The 15,307-nt window shown below is 40.4% G+C and overlaps 1 protein-coding gene and 1 long non-coding RNA gene across 2 annotated transcripts in view; one reads left to right on the forward strand and one right to left on the reverse strand.

Moving 5' to 3' along the window:
- Positions 1-5,067, reverse strand: part of LOC133489345 (glial cell line-derived neurotrophic factor) — a 33,362-nt gene extending 28,295 nt beyond the window's left edge. Inside the window, exons 1-2 of the mRNA XM_061798352.1 lie at positions 4,634-5,067; positions 2,699-2,992 (exon numbers count right to left, since the gene is read on the reverse strand). Of these exons, the coding sequence (XP_061654336.1) occupies positions 2,699-2,795 (97 nt within the window). The 5' untranslated portion in view covers positions 2,796-2,992; positions 4,634-5,067. The remainder of the gene's footprint in view (positions 1-2,698; positions 2,993-4,633) is intronic.
- On the forward strand, positions 4,690-14,468 carry LOC133489346 (uncharacterized). The gene is made up of 4 exons (XR_009791877.1): positions 4,690-4,815; positions 5,078-5,301; positions 5,498-5,624; positions 13,445-14,468. It is a non-coding gene; the product is annotated as an uncharacterized LOC133489346 (long non-coding RNA).
- Positions 14,469-15,307: the final 839 nt, after the last annotated feature.

Raw genomic sequence — 15,307 nt, forward strand, 5'->3', positions numbered from 1 at the left:
GTTAAATAATAGCCAGCACACGCCTTCCACCATTTAAGGTGCCTCTGATTAACCCTAAATAAAGTTCAGATGTTCTAGCGGGCAGTACTGACAGTAGTTACTTAGAAACAGTTACATAGTTACCTAGTTCCACTTACTTAGTCAGTTATTTAGTTACAAATTGGGGATGTAGCTATGTTCAAAACAAAGTAATCACATTCAAACTTATCAAATGGGAGTCAGCACACACCTGCCACTATTTAAGTGCCTCTGCTTAACAGCACACATAAAGTTCAGATGTTCTAGTAGGCTTTTCCTGGCATGGTTTGCTTTCTAGCAGAAGCCTGAAGGTTTTGTGCTAACACTAACTGCTGTTTCGAATTGTTCATAATTCCCTCCAATTTGTCTAAGTTTAGTTAGCTCGGTCGGCTACTGTGTTTCCTATTATGTGTAAATGTATGTGTAATATATCCTTTCACTCTTTGGAGTTATGCTTAATTGGCATTAGGCTTATAAGGGGCTTCTTGAGAAAAAACATGTTTGACCCCTTTGCTTTACAAGGTTGTTTCACAACATGTTTCCACACAACGTGCCGGCCTTTTACAGGAGTATGCCTGCTGCAAAGGGGTTCCATATCTCAAGTCGCGGCAAAGAGGAGAGGACGTCAAGTGGAATGCAAGCGTAAACGTCGACCCTCGACCCCCGGCCCCCAGTCCCTTCCCACTTTGCCTCGCCTGTGTTCCTCAGCCATGACACATTGCATGCACATGAGCGTGAGTCAGTGGGTCACTGAGTCAGTCATGGACTAAACTGAGTCAGCCAGGTGCCTTTTTTCTTCATTCTGAAGAGGCCAAATCCTGACAAATGACAAAGAAAACACAAACAATGACATTCCACACAAGGACACAGAGGTGTGGGAGAGAGAGAGAGAGAGAAAGAGAGCGAGAGAGAGAGAGAGAGAGAGAGAGCGAGTGAGTCCCATTCCCTAAGGTTTGAAATAGAAAGAAAGGGTCACGTTGGGCTCACAGCCAGCAGCTCAGGAAGCCGACGCGATCAAAACAGTTTCATGTGAGAATGAAGCCACACTTCAGTGAATTCTGCTCTGCCAAAACACATCAAGATTAAGACACTTCAAGTGCGCCCGATCCCCTCACTGGTACTGGACAGAGTGTGTCTGCTCTGTTTGCATGTGCGTGTGTCTGTGTCTGTGTGTGTGTGCGCACGTGTGTGTGTGTGTGTGTCTGTGTACGTGTGCGCGCGCGCGTGTGCGTGAGAGAGAAAGACGCTGCAACATTTTCCTATTGTTGCTGTCCAATGAAAAGCATGAATCCCAATTGTTATTTCTTTTATCAACAATAAAAAGTCACTAGAAGGTCCCTGAGTTTTGAACCTCAGCAGTTTTTGTATGTATATTTTTATCTTATTATTTATCTATGAGACCATGTCCTGCGAGTGCACCTTCATGTCTTTGTACAGTCACATATACAATTCTTTATTTTTATCTTTTTTTCTCACTAGATAAAAAAAATAATAATAATGTGAAGATATTTTGAAGTTTGTTTGGACTTAAAAAGGGAAAAAAAGTCATACAATTTTGAGGAAACGTGGGGATATTTTCAACTTCATTTTGGGGTAGCTAGGAAAACAACACATTTTGAGCACGTTTTAATTGTTTTCTTTTTATTTGGGATGAAAAAGGGAAACAGAATCATTCTGAGACCTTTTTTTTTAAATTAAAACTTAAAAAAAATTTTTTAAACACAATGAAAAGCAAACCCATTTTGTGCTATTTTCAGGATGGGTAAAATACTAGGCACAACAAAAAAAAATCATAATTATTATCGCTAAAAAAGGGGAATACTGAATGTAATGTAAAAATATATTTTTTAGATATAGCAGGGCAACACTTGATTTTTTTTAACATGCATAAAGAGTAAGAGGTATAAAAAAGTAGCAGAATTTTCAAGTTTAGATTTTCTTTTGTAGGAAGAGAGCGATTTTGAAATGTTATTTAATCGAAAAATATATTTTACAATTTTTTTTCCCCAAAAATTAATTTGAATTTTTTTTTTTAATAAAAGCTAACACTTTTTTTCTCAGCATAGATAACAAGGGACCGTGGCACAATTTTGAGATATTTCTGGATTTTTTAAATTTTTATTTTAAATAAAAGAGGGGTAATTGTCTATATTGTGGATGAAGCCTCCCCCCAAAAATCTAAACATTTGGATAATTTAACTAAAGTCGGCACTCCTCATTTGAAAATATTTTCCCTCAAGAATGGTAATAGAAGTGATCCTCATTGGGCAATATAAAGACTTTCAGCCCGTAGTTGAGGGTCCCGCTGGAAGACGTCCTGACAGCCACAGCTCCTCCTAAGCCGTCTCAACGTTAAAAACTTCACAAACCCTTTCAGCATCCTCCCCCTCTGCATCCCTTTCACACAAACCTTCAAATAAACCCTAAATTCAGCCCCAGAAATGTTGCCTCCAGGTTACTTTGACCCACCCTGCGGCGAGTGAACCAGCTGGCAGGTGAAAGCAACACAGTATGAAAAAGCCATCCAACATGAGCCAGTGTTGTCACAGCAAACACACTGTGACAAATGACAGCTCTCAGCAGAGGCCAGAAAAACAGAAAAACAGCTCCTGATAATCAGGAAGGCTGTCATAGAATCACCATGGCAACATGCTGACACAAATGTAACGCTCTGCCTTACCGGACGACGTGCAGAGGCGCGCGCACGGGGGGTCGGGAGCGGTCCGTGCCCCCCGCCGTGTCATCGATTGACTTGTGCATCCGCCGCAGCGTGTCATGTTTTTAACGCCTTGTCGTCACAGCATGCAGGAGCTCCGAGATGACCGTCTGCTCTGATGGTGGAGCGAACGTGAAGATTCCATCTGCGTGGGGCCGGCCGGAGGCACCTCCTCCCCCCCTACGAGACCTCGTTCTGTGGCTGAGTCCAGCCTCGGCCTCCCCGCGCCACCCCCTGGCCTTGCGCAATCTCAGCCCCCTGGACAAGAGTGGAGAAGGTGTAAACAGCCAAATGCGAGAGCAACTTAAAGTGTATTGACGCATCGCCGCTTGTTTGGATTGCAATGTCATTCAGAACAAATGATTTGATGTGATTAGCAGTTTCTGGGAGCCATTAACCACACTAAAGACTTTTCTTAAAACAACAGTACAGTGAACCCTTGTTATATTGCAGTGCATCTTTCGCACCACTCGCTATATCGCCGATTTTTAAGGGATTGCTTTGAATGGCTTTTTATAGTTTACAGGTAAATGCAAATTTAGAGTTGCGACCTTTAAGTGTAGTAACATGTTGTGCCGCAACATGCCGGGCAGTACTGAGTTGCAATAGAAGAAGTAAAAACAAGAAAGAGGAAGAAACAAGAAGTAAGCAGAAGAAACAGAAGGCGCAAGAAGATGAAGAATAGCTGTTGTTCCCACAGACCAGAGAGAACATATACAGAACCTTGAGTTTTGTTTTATGTTCTGTTTGTATGTGTTGCTGCTTCCTGTGTGTTAAAGTAGCAGTTGTTTAAAGGTTAATAATTATCATTAGCCTGTCTATGGCGTTTCACCTTATATGTTAGCATGAAGCTAAGTGTGGTTGAACTAATGTTTAAACATACAGTGTTGGATAATATTTGGTGTCAGCTTTACAGTAAACTTCAATTGTGCCAAATAGCTTGAAGCAAGGACGCTGTGCCTCATATTTGGAGAACCGTGTTATCGAGTGCTTCCTTACAATGATGCTGTACAATTGTCTCCCATTTTTCAAGACTGAGAGAGTGAGAACAGGCATAATGTGTCCTTTAAAAAGTGTTCCAATTGGTTTGAGTGTGTTTTAATGAATTGGGAGGGGTAAAACTATTATTAAAAAATGTTTTTATATGGTCTCTATTTTTTCTTAAATTGTGGATTTTCACCTATCATGGGGTAGGGTCTGGAACCTATCAATAAACAGAGGTTCACTGTACTGTTCAGAAGTCTTGAGACATCATTAGCTTTGTTGTTGTAAGTGGTCATTAAAACATTTCTGTCTTTCTTTTAGAGTGCAATCAGAAACAGCAAAGAGACAGCAGAACATTAATTACACTACACTGTTATTTGTCACTTACATGCACAATGTACTCGCTCTTTGACTAGCCATTGCTCATGTAGTTTGATTTATTGACATAGATGCAAGTGTAATGAGGTAATTAAAGAAAATAACATTCCATTTAAGATAAAGTCTAGACTAAAAATATATGAATAATGGGCAGTCAAGAAAGCCAGTTGTGACTTTTGCACGGCGCTGTACGGAAAAGGTATCTTAGTTATTTCAAGACTTGAGCACTACAAGTTGGAATACGATGCCAGATGGGCAAACAAATTATAATAGTAAACTTAACAACACAGTGTAGCTCTCAGACTGAAGCCTATATTCAATCTAATTGCAGTGTGTTTGGAAATGAAGCCACAACCTGGAGGACACACACACATGCACGCACGCACGCACGCACGCACGCACTCAGATATGTAGAAAATATTTGTCCTCAATTTGCTTCGAGTGCTGCCTCTGTGCTGACTCACATCCAACAACAAGCACGTGTGGTTTTCATGTGATGAAGCCAGTTTTTCTCCTTCACAGCAGCGCCACACTAACCTGTTCAGTCCTGCCTCCAGTCAGCGTGGATGCTTTTATGGCTGAGCGGGGAAAGTCTCACAGTGAGTGAGAAGTCTTCTTCTGAAAGTTCAATCTGAGGAATTTAACGAAAGCTTCCAAAAAGTGAAAAGCCCGTGTGCACTACCAATCCGGTTTACGGAGATTTAAAAGGCTTTTCCCAGGTAAGTATCCAAATGTTGAGCGTCTGTGCAGCTGCGTTTGCGTGTCGCGCACTGTGAAGTGAGGCTAAGCGCAGCGGAGTGTTCCTCCAATGGCCCGCGGTAGTGTTGGCTGTGCGTAAAAGGGAGCGCGCCGCTCCCCTCCGCCTGTCAGAGTGAAACTGGAGCACGCCGGTCGCTCCTCAAGCTGTTGTGACTTCTCTCTCTCTTTCCCACCTCCCGCCTCGCATATACATAGCTGCTCGAGTGTCTTTTTGTTCCTCAGGGGGAGGAGAGAGGAGGAAAAGAGGCTGGCACCAGGCAGGGATGGGGAGTGATTGTCACTGAGGATCATCGAGGAACATCTTTCCTCTGCTCACGGCACCTATGAAGGCCCACAGCTCACCTGCAGTCCAGTCCGAATGGATGGAGGTGGATTGGGTCTGAAACAACAACTCAGAATCTTCAGTCTGTGTGGCGGGCCGTACATTTGGGACACACTAAAAAATGGTGGGTCAAACTTGTAACTCAACTCTTGGTTTGGCATAGTCATTGGTCAATTTGAACCATCATTGGAGCAAAATTTGAGCAAATTATTAACCCGTCTGTTGGGCAAGAGATGTCCCCAGCCCACACCACAAAATAAAAATGCAATGATTTCACAAGGCTGATGGTTCTGCGATTGATCAACCACATTGGGTTACAGGTACACCACCATTGGTTTGAGAATCCCCACCTTCTTGAAGTCGCCATTTTTGTTTGATTGCACTTATTTCATTCAGCTGCGACTTGGAGCCACCTGCTGACTACTTCCTACATGGTGAAGTGGAACAGTAAGTACACGAGTCTAGTTACTCGAGCCTTTACATTAATAGAAGACAATGCATTTATTATTTGGGGAATAGTTCAATGTGAATGGCTGGCAACCAATTCAGGGTGTATACCCCGCCCCTTGTCCAAATTCAGCTGGGGTAGGCTCCAGCACCCCTGCGACCCAAGTGAGGATAAGCGGTTCAGAAGATGGATGGATGCATGGGTGGAGTAATGCTAACTGGAAAATACTTTTCCAGAAGAAACAGTTTGGGCTGGTTCTGTATGATGCAGCAACAGCAACGTGGGGCCAAAAAACAGTGGGATTAATAAGTGATTTATTAGACCGCTTTTTTTCCCACATTTGACCAATACAACGGCAAGATCACAGTCAACCCAACGGCAGGGTCACAGATGACACGACGGCAGGGTCGCGTTCGACCCGACGACGGGGTTGCGTTCGACCCGACGGCATGGTCGCGTGCAACCCATTTTGGGGTAGACGTCCACAACCCAACACAAAGGGTCAAACACCCTAACCCAGACCTGCTGGTCTAAAATAGCCACTCGTTAGGAACGCACTGGGATACCCAAATAATCCACTTTAGGTTGTTTTTGAGCCAGCCATTTTTAGAGTGTACCTGAGCCTTCATTCAGCATGGACTTACCTGAATTAATTGACCTCTCTTTTTACAGTCAGTCCCAACCGCTGTGCCTTGGTGTATTTCACTCCGAGGGCCACGTTTAAAAAAAAAAAAAAAAAAAAAAAAACGAACGATGTAAGGGCCACTATAAAATTATTTTTAATTTAATTTATGTATTAAACACACTGAAACCAATCCATCGAGCAATATCCTGTTTTGATATATATTGCAGTTATTCTGAAAAACTGCTCGGTCACATTTTTCTGTAAGAGGTGATCAGGCAAATAGTTTTTGCAGGATTTGGAGGTGCCCCGCGGCCCTGGATCTCACTCAACTAGATTCGCTCCTGCACTAAGCAGCAGCCGAATACAATCTCTCCACATTCAGAACCAAAATGAGAGCAATTTGTAGTAAGTTGACATATTTTAAAGCAGTTATTTGGGGATCATTACTGTGATGTGTTTACAAATTGAAACTTGACGGTGCAGAAAGTGGAGGAAACCATTTTTGCTTCTGAAACATAATTACCATTACTGTTATGAAGAATTTTTTTCTTTGCTTTTTTTATATTTGCATATCTAGAAAAGCTCTATATAAATCAATTTCATGAGTAATATTAATAGTTATGGTTGTCACCAGCATCACACACGAGAATGTGGGTGTCGCAACCCCCCACTTTATCAGCACCCACACTTTTCACGCTGCCCACCCTAACTTTTGTTTAATAATGTTGTGGGTCATGTTTATTTTATTTTTAGTATATGCCAGGGGCCGCCTAAAAATGGACGACAGGCTGCAGGCAAATGGCCCCCGGGCCGTAGTTTGGACATCCCTGTATTAATGTGTGCAGATTGCTACAGATGTGTTTTGCGATTGTAGTCAAACAACCAACCAATTAGAGGACGGGGAAAAAAACTGATGTTGTTGTGGGCCTACTGGCTGGCCCTGTGAGGCGAATTTAAAATTGGATTGTTTAGGGAAAAAAGTTTCATTGCTAATAAAGTTGAAGTTACATGGGCCAGCACTACTAATTGCAAAGGCCCTGGGCAGATTACATTGGCATGGCAACAGAGAGGCTGAAATCTGATTGGACAAAAACATACAGTATAACATCCACATACACACATGAGAAGCAGTGCCGCCAAGAGAAATGCTACAAGATGAAGAAAATAGACTGTTGGGAATAAATGAATACAATTTCATGGAAGAAATATTAGAATTTACTTTGTAAATGTATGTTACTGCATCTGCTAGTGTTTAGGCGAGCAGTAAAGACCTTGCCAGCCCTGAGGGCGCACCACCGTTCTCCACCTTCCACACAACAACGAGGCACTCCCTGCACGGCAAACAGTTCAGGCCTGCCGCGCACAAAGGCTGGGTAAACAGCTCTCCAGCGAGAGCCCACTCACCACGCAAAAGGCTGAGACAAATGCAGGGAGGATCCCCGTTCTGCGTCTCTATTATTAGTAGCCGAGACAACAATGCGCGCGCCTCAAGTGGGTGACATGCAGGAATGTACAGTCGGATAACAAGATGGGCTCAAAAGCAATAGCAGCATGTGAAAGGGGAGAGAAACAAGTGATTGATGTTTTGTTTGGCTGATAAAAGTCACTTGGGACATCGTACAACAAGGACCACCTCAAAAATATTTAGCTCTCAAAGTACCACCATCATGACCAACATTGACATACAGTAGCTAGTCGGTCCAAGTGTTCATCAAATACAAGGCACAGCCTTTATTCCTCAAAAAAAGTACAGTATAGCTAATATTATTGTAAAACTGCAATCAGCATCATTTGAACATTAACAGTGAAGAAAAAAAAACTAATAATGATTCAATGAAAATATATTACACATCAATTGAATAAATAATGTAGCTAAATAAATGTTAATAAAGATCAAATCCAACTGTAATGTACTTAGAAGTTAAATACCACTGAACAGTACTTAAAGGACTTATTGGGTCTAAATGGTCCGTATTTCAATAATAAGTTAATTTCCTATATTTTTTTGCTCAAGAAAATGAAACTGGCAGTTATTTCCAGTAATAATCCGTTTTGGAGCAATTGGTAGATAACCAATTGCCTTTGAAACGCCCCCCCCCCCCCCCCCCCCCCCACCTCTTTTCGACAATCAAAAAATCGGAACCCCCCCCTTTTGCTGTGATCTCAGTGGCAGAAGTGGAGACCAAATTCACCACATAGCCGTTGGGGGGAAAAGGAATGTACTATACTATAAAGTGGCAGTATTTAGTCCTATTATATATACTGTAGATGTCAGGCAGAATCTCCCCACCTCCAAAAGGACAACTTTTTAGGAAATAATTAACAAAAAAACTAAACGACAGCTCGCTTGAGTTTCCAAACACCACTTTGTTCAAGTTGGTATTATACCTTATAGCACTATCATATACAGTTGCACTCTTACATGAACACAGCAGCACCCCAAATGTTGTTCAATTGCTAATTTATTATGCTGAAAAATCTCTAATTTATTAGGCTGTCATCCATTAAAATTTTACGAGCACGGTGCCAACTATCCGTGCATATCGAAGTCCACTTGTGTCACATGACGCCACCACCCGAAAGAAAGCCTTTAAAAGCAAACGCCTGTGTCACGTCAACCATCCAAACTCTTTTCAAACATTGTAGAGGCATTTTTGATGCAATCAATACAACAGTGAGCTGACGAAACCTGTGTATAAAAGCGGAAATTAATCTCCAAGCAATTACCTCTTACCTATGTCTTCTTCAATGAGGCATTTCAAGAATAATTTTTTTTTTAAAAAAACAAGCATAATAAAATGCTTAACTATCACTATTGTTACTCCTTGTCGTCCAAAAATAAAAATAAAAAACCCAAAAACATTCAGACTTTCAATACTGTATAGGCCCAAATTACACCGCAGAACAATTGTTCAATGAGGGAATATCCTCGCCTTCTGCACCTGATGTGCCAGTCTGTGACAAGGCTGACGTGTCCAAAATGTGGGCAGGCCAAAATCAAATACTTAATCAGAAAACAAGCCTAAAAATGGGTCTTTTTGGGGGGATTTTTTTCTGCAGACATTATCAGACGTCACAGTATTTTACTCGCAAAGTTTAATTGCGTAGTCGAAGCTCAAAAGCGGCACAAAAATGTTACTATTAGTGGCCCTCATTCAGCGACTACTACTAGTACTAGTAGTGAAATAAAATTCTACTTGTTAACATCTAGTTCTTCATTAGCTCTAGCGCTATTATTTTCAGCGCAAGGCTAAAAATATGCTCAAAGGAATGGCGCAGCGGTCCAGTTGCTGCAGAGGCCACGGCATGTAACAAATGAGTCAACATCATCCATCAGTGTGAGCCATGATGAACTTGCTAAGTGTTGTTTGAGGCTTTGGAGCGTGACAATGTTTGGACAGCACAACACACACACACACACGCACACACAGCTCAAATAGAATCATTGTAAGAATGCAAAACTCTCAAATAAATTTCTAGAGAATTTCAAGGCACGTTGAGATGTAGATTTGTTTTGGTTTCTGTTGTCAGAAGGAGCTGGTCATGTCCAAGTTCAGAACCAGATGTGAAGGGATAGTTTTAGTTAGTTTCTTTCCAACCCCTACAGTCTATGTTTTAATATTTTAAACCTTTTGACTGAACTAAAAACAGCATCGCATCATATAAAAACAATGAAACACGACATAAAAGAAAGTAAAGCAATTAACTGCTTTCATAAAGACTAATTATTGTACGTACAACAATGTAGTGTTTGTGTATTAGTTGTGTACCTTTAAAAGGTGTGAAATGGTACTGTTACTCAGTCACATTGCGCTACATTCCGTTTGCTACTATTAGTTTTGTATCTATTATTGTTTGCGAGATCTGCAGTGTATTTGTTTTGGTTTGAGACTTCTGCCTCGGGCACAGAGCAAAGTTTTCAATGCTTCTAATTTACGTAAAATATGGTCGAAACGGAAAAGAACGGCAATCTAATGTCTGCCTGGCAAACCTATTGTGGTGTTTCACGAGTGTAAACAAAGAAAGTTCATTTAAGAGCATTTCTTTTGGCTAAATTCGCCTTAATTCATGTTTTTAGAAAAATGTTACAATGTTGGGCAATATCTGAATTTTTTTCCCATTTGATGTTCATGCTTTAATAATAATAATAAAACATCAGAAATTACTCACCAGTTACTCCATACTTGATATATTTTCTATGCCACTTTTCCTTACAATAGTCACAGGAGATGTTATTGATTTATTTTAGGTAAACCAATAATCTCCTTTAATCCTTCACAATTTCAGTAAATGGAGAAGAAGAAAAAAACCACAGACAAAGGACAAAAAGTCCCACTTTGCACCAGCTTGCACTCTTTCGGGAACTTTTTCTGTGGGAACTTTTGTCCATTCATTCAGAGCAACGTTTGGAAGGTCAGAGGTAAATGATTTTGGACCAGATAGGCTCACAATCGGTGTTGCAGTTCTTGATAAAAGGGTGTTAGATGGAATTGAGGTCAGGGCTCTGAATCTCTTCCACACTGAATTCGTCCTGCCACGCCTCAATGGAGACTAACAGAAGAGGGCCTTTCCCAAACGAGGGAAAAGAACAGTCGGAATGTCTTGGTTAAATTAAGAATTAAGATTCAGGGGGGCATGCACAGTCAATGATATCCAGCTTTAGGTCCATGTACTAGTACTCTTTGTCCTAACTACAGTATAAAGACAATTCAACACACTAGTAGACTAACTAACGAACTAACTGCCTCTTTTGGCCTACTGGAACACAATTAAAACTTATTAATAAACTAGTGTGCTTCACTCGTAACACTACTAGGCATGTGTCATGCACTGGTAGCCTGCTGGACCCTACGAGTAGGACCAAAATGCCCACTTGTCGTTTTACCTCACTAGTAACATGTAATTGTGCTACAAGTATTCCAAAGTTGTCCTACTTGTGTGCAGAAATGTTATGTTGAATAAATGCTCAACCAGCTTTATGGAAAGTTGTTATTTGATATCCCTGATATTCACTCCGCTTAAGGTCCAAGTACTGGTACGCTCTTTTTTCCTACTCGTGAGACAACTTTGGCATACTTGTAGGACAACTACATGTTACTAGCAGAGGTGGGTAGAGTAGCCAAATATTCTACTCAAGTAAGAGTACTGTTACTTGACAATAATGTGACTCAAGTAAAAAGTAGTCCTCCAAATAATTACTTGAGTAAGAGTAAGAAAGTGCAAAGTGCAAAAAGTACTCAAGTACCAAGTAACTAGCGAGTAACTTTTGATTTATTTTTTCAATGAGTATGAACATAAAATAAAATAAAAATAACTAAATAAAAATTAACGTGCAAAAGTAGATATTACTGAACAATATCACTTAATCTAAAACAATACATAAAATTGAATAAAATACATTTAGGCAAATTCAGCTACAAGAAATACTCTTATACTGTATTGTCTCTACTTGTTAAACAGCACAATACTGTTGGCTCACCAGGTAGATTACAAAAAACAGGAACAAGGCTGCACTGGATGTAAAAAGTCTACACACCCCTGTTCAAATACTAGGTTTTTGTGTGGTGAAATAATTTTGACCAACATAAATCATCTTGAACATTTTCCTCAACTGATTTATTGTTGTATCTTTTTGAGAGGGGAAGTGAAAATAAACAACTGAAATAGACTTGAATGTGATTGACTTGACAAGTTAAAAGTGGGCTGAAATATCCAAGTTTGGGCAGTGACAAAACTACGCTGTTGTATTTTGTACTGTGCAATGTAAACACGAGTCGCGCGCGGCTGCCACGACTCACTTTGATTGGCCCGCGAAGCCCACTAGAAGACTTTGTGTGGGGGACATGTGACTTTCTTGTGTCGTTTGATCGGTGAATTGGAGTCAAACGTCACCGTGGTAATCACGGGGGATTGGAGCAACAGTGCCCGATGCGGAAGTCAAAAACAAAAGTCTAAAAATAGATCACGCTATCAATTATTGATAAAATGAAAGTAGCAAGCGGCATGTAGATTATTGTAACGGAGTAAAAGTACCGTTTATTCTACATATAAATACTCGAGTAAAAGTAAACTGTATGCTTCATTAAATCTACTCTGAAAAGTACAATTTATCCAAAATGTTACTTGAGAAAATGTAATGGAGTAAATGTAGCGCATTACTATCCACCTCTGGTTATTAGTGAGGCAAAACTGTGCACTCATTGACAACTGGATGCTACTAGTGAAGTGCTAGATGTTAACTAGAATAAGAATTTTAAAATGTCCCTAGTAGTACTAGTTGCATGCATATGTCAACGAGTGGACAGTTTTGTCTCACTAGTAAAGTAGTTGTCCTACTAGTGTGAAGAAATTTTACAGTAGTGGGAAAATTTTTTTTACTAGTCAGACACAACTGGTCTATTAGTGTGCGTAAGTGCTAAAACTGTTTATTCACTCAAGCTGTACTATTAAGACACAATTGTTCTACTGTTGCGCCAGAGTTATTCTACCAGTGCGCTGAATTGTCTTACCTGTGAGGATAAAGTGTGTCTGAGACTAATACATGGACCTTAAATTGGATATCAAGAATATTGAATAAATGCTCAAACGGCTTTTTTTTTTCAAGCACTCTTCTTCAATTACACAAGGCTATAACTAAATGAAGCTCCTCCCCTCATTTCAACATAGTTTCGCAGTCACAAAATGTCACCAAAGCACTATTTTTATATTGCACACAGCTTTGGCTTGAGCATAAAAACGGAACGCAATTAAAGAAGGCTAGCTTCCCACAAAAATCACTGCAGTGGAAAAAAGCTTACTAATAAGACACAGTATCTTGACTCGTTGGCTAAATTAGCTTACTAGTGAGGACAAAAAGTGTACTAGTACATACGGTAGATTTTAAGCTGGATATAAAGGCCGTCGAACTAGTACTCACTGGCTTTTAAGGGGGGGATAAAATGTCTTAGCGTCTTGTCAGAAATGTTTTATGATTAATTAAATCAGTTAAGAGGTGTATTTTAATACTTTTTGTCCAGAGAGCCCAGAAGTTCTTTGAGAAGAATGATCGATATACTCTTTTTGAACACAGTAAGTCAATGTGGTTCTACCCAGTACCAAAGGTAACTGATGGATTGTGCGACACTAAAGACAACCCACCATTAAATCAACAAAGCCAGATTTGTCTGTTTTTTTCTCTCTTTCTCGCCATTCCAGCTCTTTTTACAAGGAGTTCAGTTTCAGGCCTGGGGGTCACAGCCTCTTCGTTACAAGTCTTCAGAGAGGAGGCGGGGCGGGGAACCTGTCGCCGAGAATAAAAGGCCAACCAACTGAAGAGGTGCAGGCTCATTGGTACGGCCGTGTGCTGGACTAACAGTTGGCTGGCCGACCGTCTCCAGGAGATCCCAGGTGGCGAATATCCTCCCGCTGCAGCCGGCGCGCAATCCCACCTAGTGGAGCTGGGAAAGCTGTTGAGGAACCACAGCTTTCAGGCGGGACTTTTTTCTGGGGGGTCCGTCACCCAATTTACAGCAGAACGAGTCTGTCCAGCTCAGTAGTGGGAAGTCACTAGGTACAAATACATCATTATTGCACTGGAGTGGATTTTTCAGCTATGTGTACTTTAGTTGAGTATTTTCTTTTTTTAAAGTGACGTTTTACTTTTGCTCCCTACATTTGAAAACATCTCTACTTTCTACTCCTTACTTTGTCAAAATAGAGTGGTTACTTCTTCCAAGCCATTGTAGCGCCATGATGTCTTATCCCTTGGTGAGACTACATCTTGGTTGGAGTGGTTCTCAAACTGTAAGTTGTGTAAGTACTGCCTCAAAAAATATTTTGTTCTCTAAGTACCACCATAAGGACCAACATTAAAAATATAGCAGAGTGGTAGGCATCAAAAAACAAGGTTTTATAAATTTTTAAAAGTGCATTATCCAGTTTTAACATTAGCACTGTGCTTAAATATAGGAAAATAAAACAATACTATGTAAATGTTTCAATTAAAATCATATTGCACATAAAAGCAAAAAACTGTACTTTCAATACACTAAAACAAAGACTAACTGCAACTGTACATTATAGTTAAATACAGCTGAACTGCACTTCAAAATGTACTGTGCCTGAAAAGAAAATACTGCACATGCAAAGTAAATTGAGTGTTTCCATGTCACCTTTTTTTTTTTTTAAATTGATGAATACTCTAATTAAAAATGAACTATTTCTTTAACTGCTGCAACAACTGCTGAGGATTAATAAAGGACATCTTATTTTTAAAATACTGGCATACTTTGTTGTAATTGCTGTTGAGGTATTTTAAACTGTAAAACTAGATTTTATTTCTTTACATAATTTTAACGATGCTGCTTTTAGGAATTTTGAAACAACTGAATTGAATCAGTAGTTCTAGTTTTAACTTTTTACCCAAGTCAGTTTATTTATTTTACGCAAGTATCTGTACTTTTACTTAAGTACAGCGTGTGAGTACTTTTGCCACCTCTGGTCAGCCCAGTTTTAAAGGGGCCCCCAGCGTCTTGCCCTCCCTCACCTCTCAGCGGCGCAGCCAACTCACAGCTGGACAGGCCGCTCGCTCGCTCCCAGAGACGCTTCTCTGATTTAAGACGTCCACGTGTGTATGTAAGCGACAACTCAACTTTCACTGCTGCAGCTGACAAGTTGTGCGTTTATGGCGTGTGCGTGTGAATGTGGAACAGGTCTCAAATAGGTCCCTCAAGGCCACAACCATGAAACCAGATCTACCTCGCTGGACACAAGGATGGGATCACAACAAAATCAAGGAATGAGGGCAGGCAGAAAGCAAACAAGGCCAATTTGGACTATCATATATAAGATCATTCTAATTTTGCTATATATTATTTCACTATTATGGTGATTGTAGTTTGTCCTACACTGATCATCATGCACCTTACTTTGGACCTTCAGGCCATGCTGGAATAGTGACTTTTAGTTTTTTATTAAAACGACGTAGATATTTGTGATATCTTTAAAATCACTAATTTAGCGTTGCTGATTTGACTTGTTTTCATTGCGGAGATTACTAGAGCAGTGAATTTTCCCTTG

The sequence above is a fragment of the Phyllopteryx taeniolatus genome, chromosome 14 (genome assembly GCF_024500385.1).
Source record: "Phyllopteryx taeniolatus isolate TA_2022b chromosome 14, UOR_Ptae_1.2, whole genome shotgun sequence".
Lineage (NCBI taxonomy): Eukaryota > Metazoa > Chordata > Actinopteri > Syngnathiformes > Syngnathidae > Phyllopteryx > Phyllopteryx taeniolatus.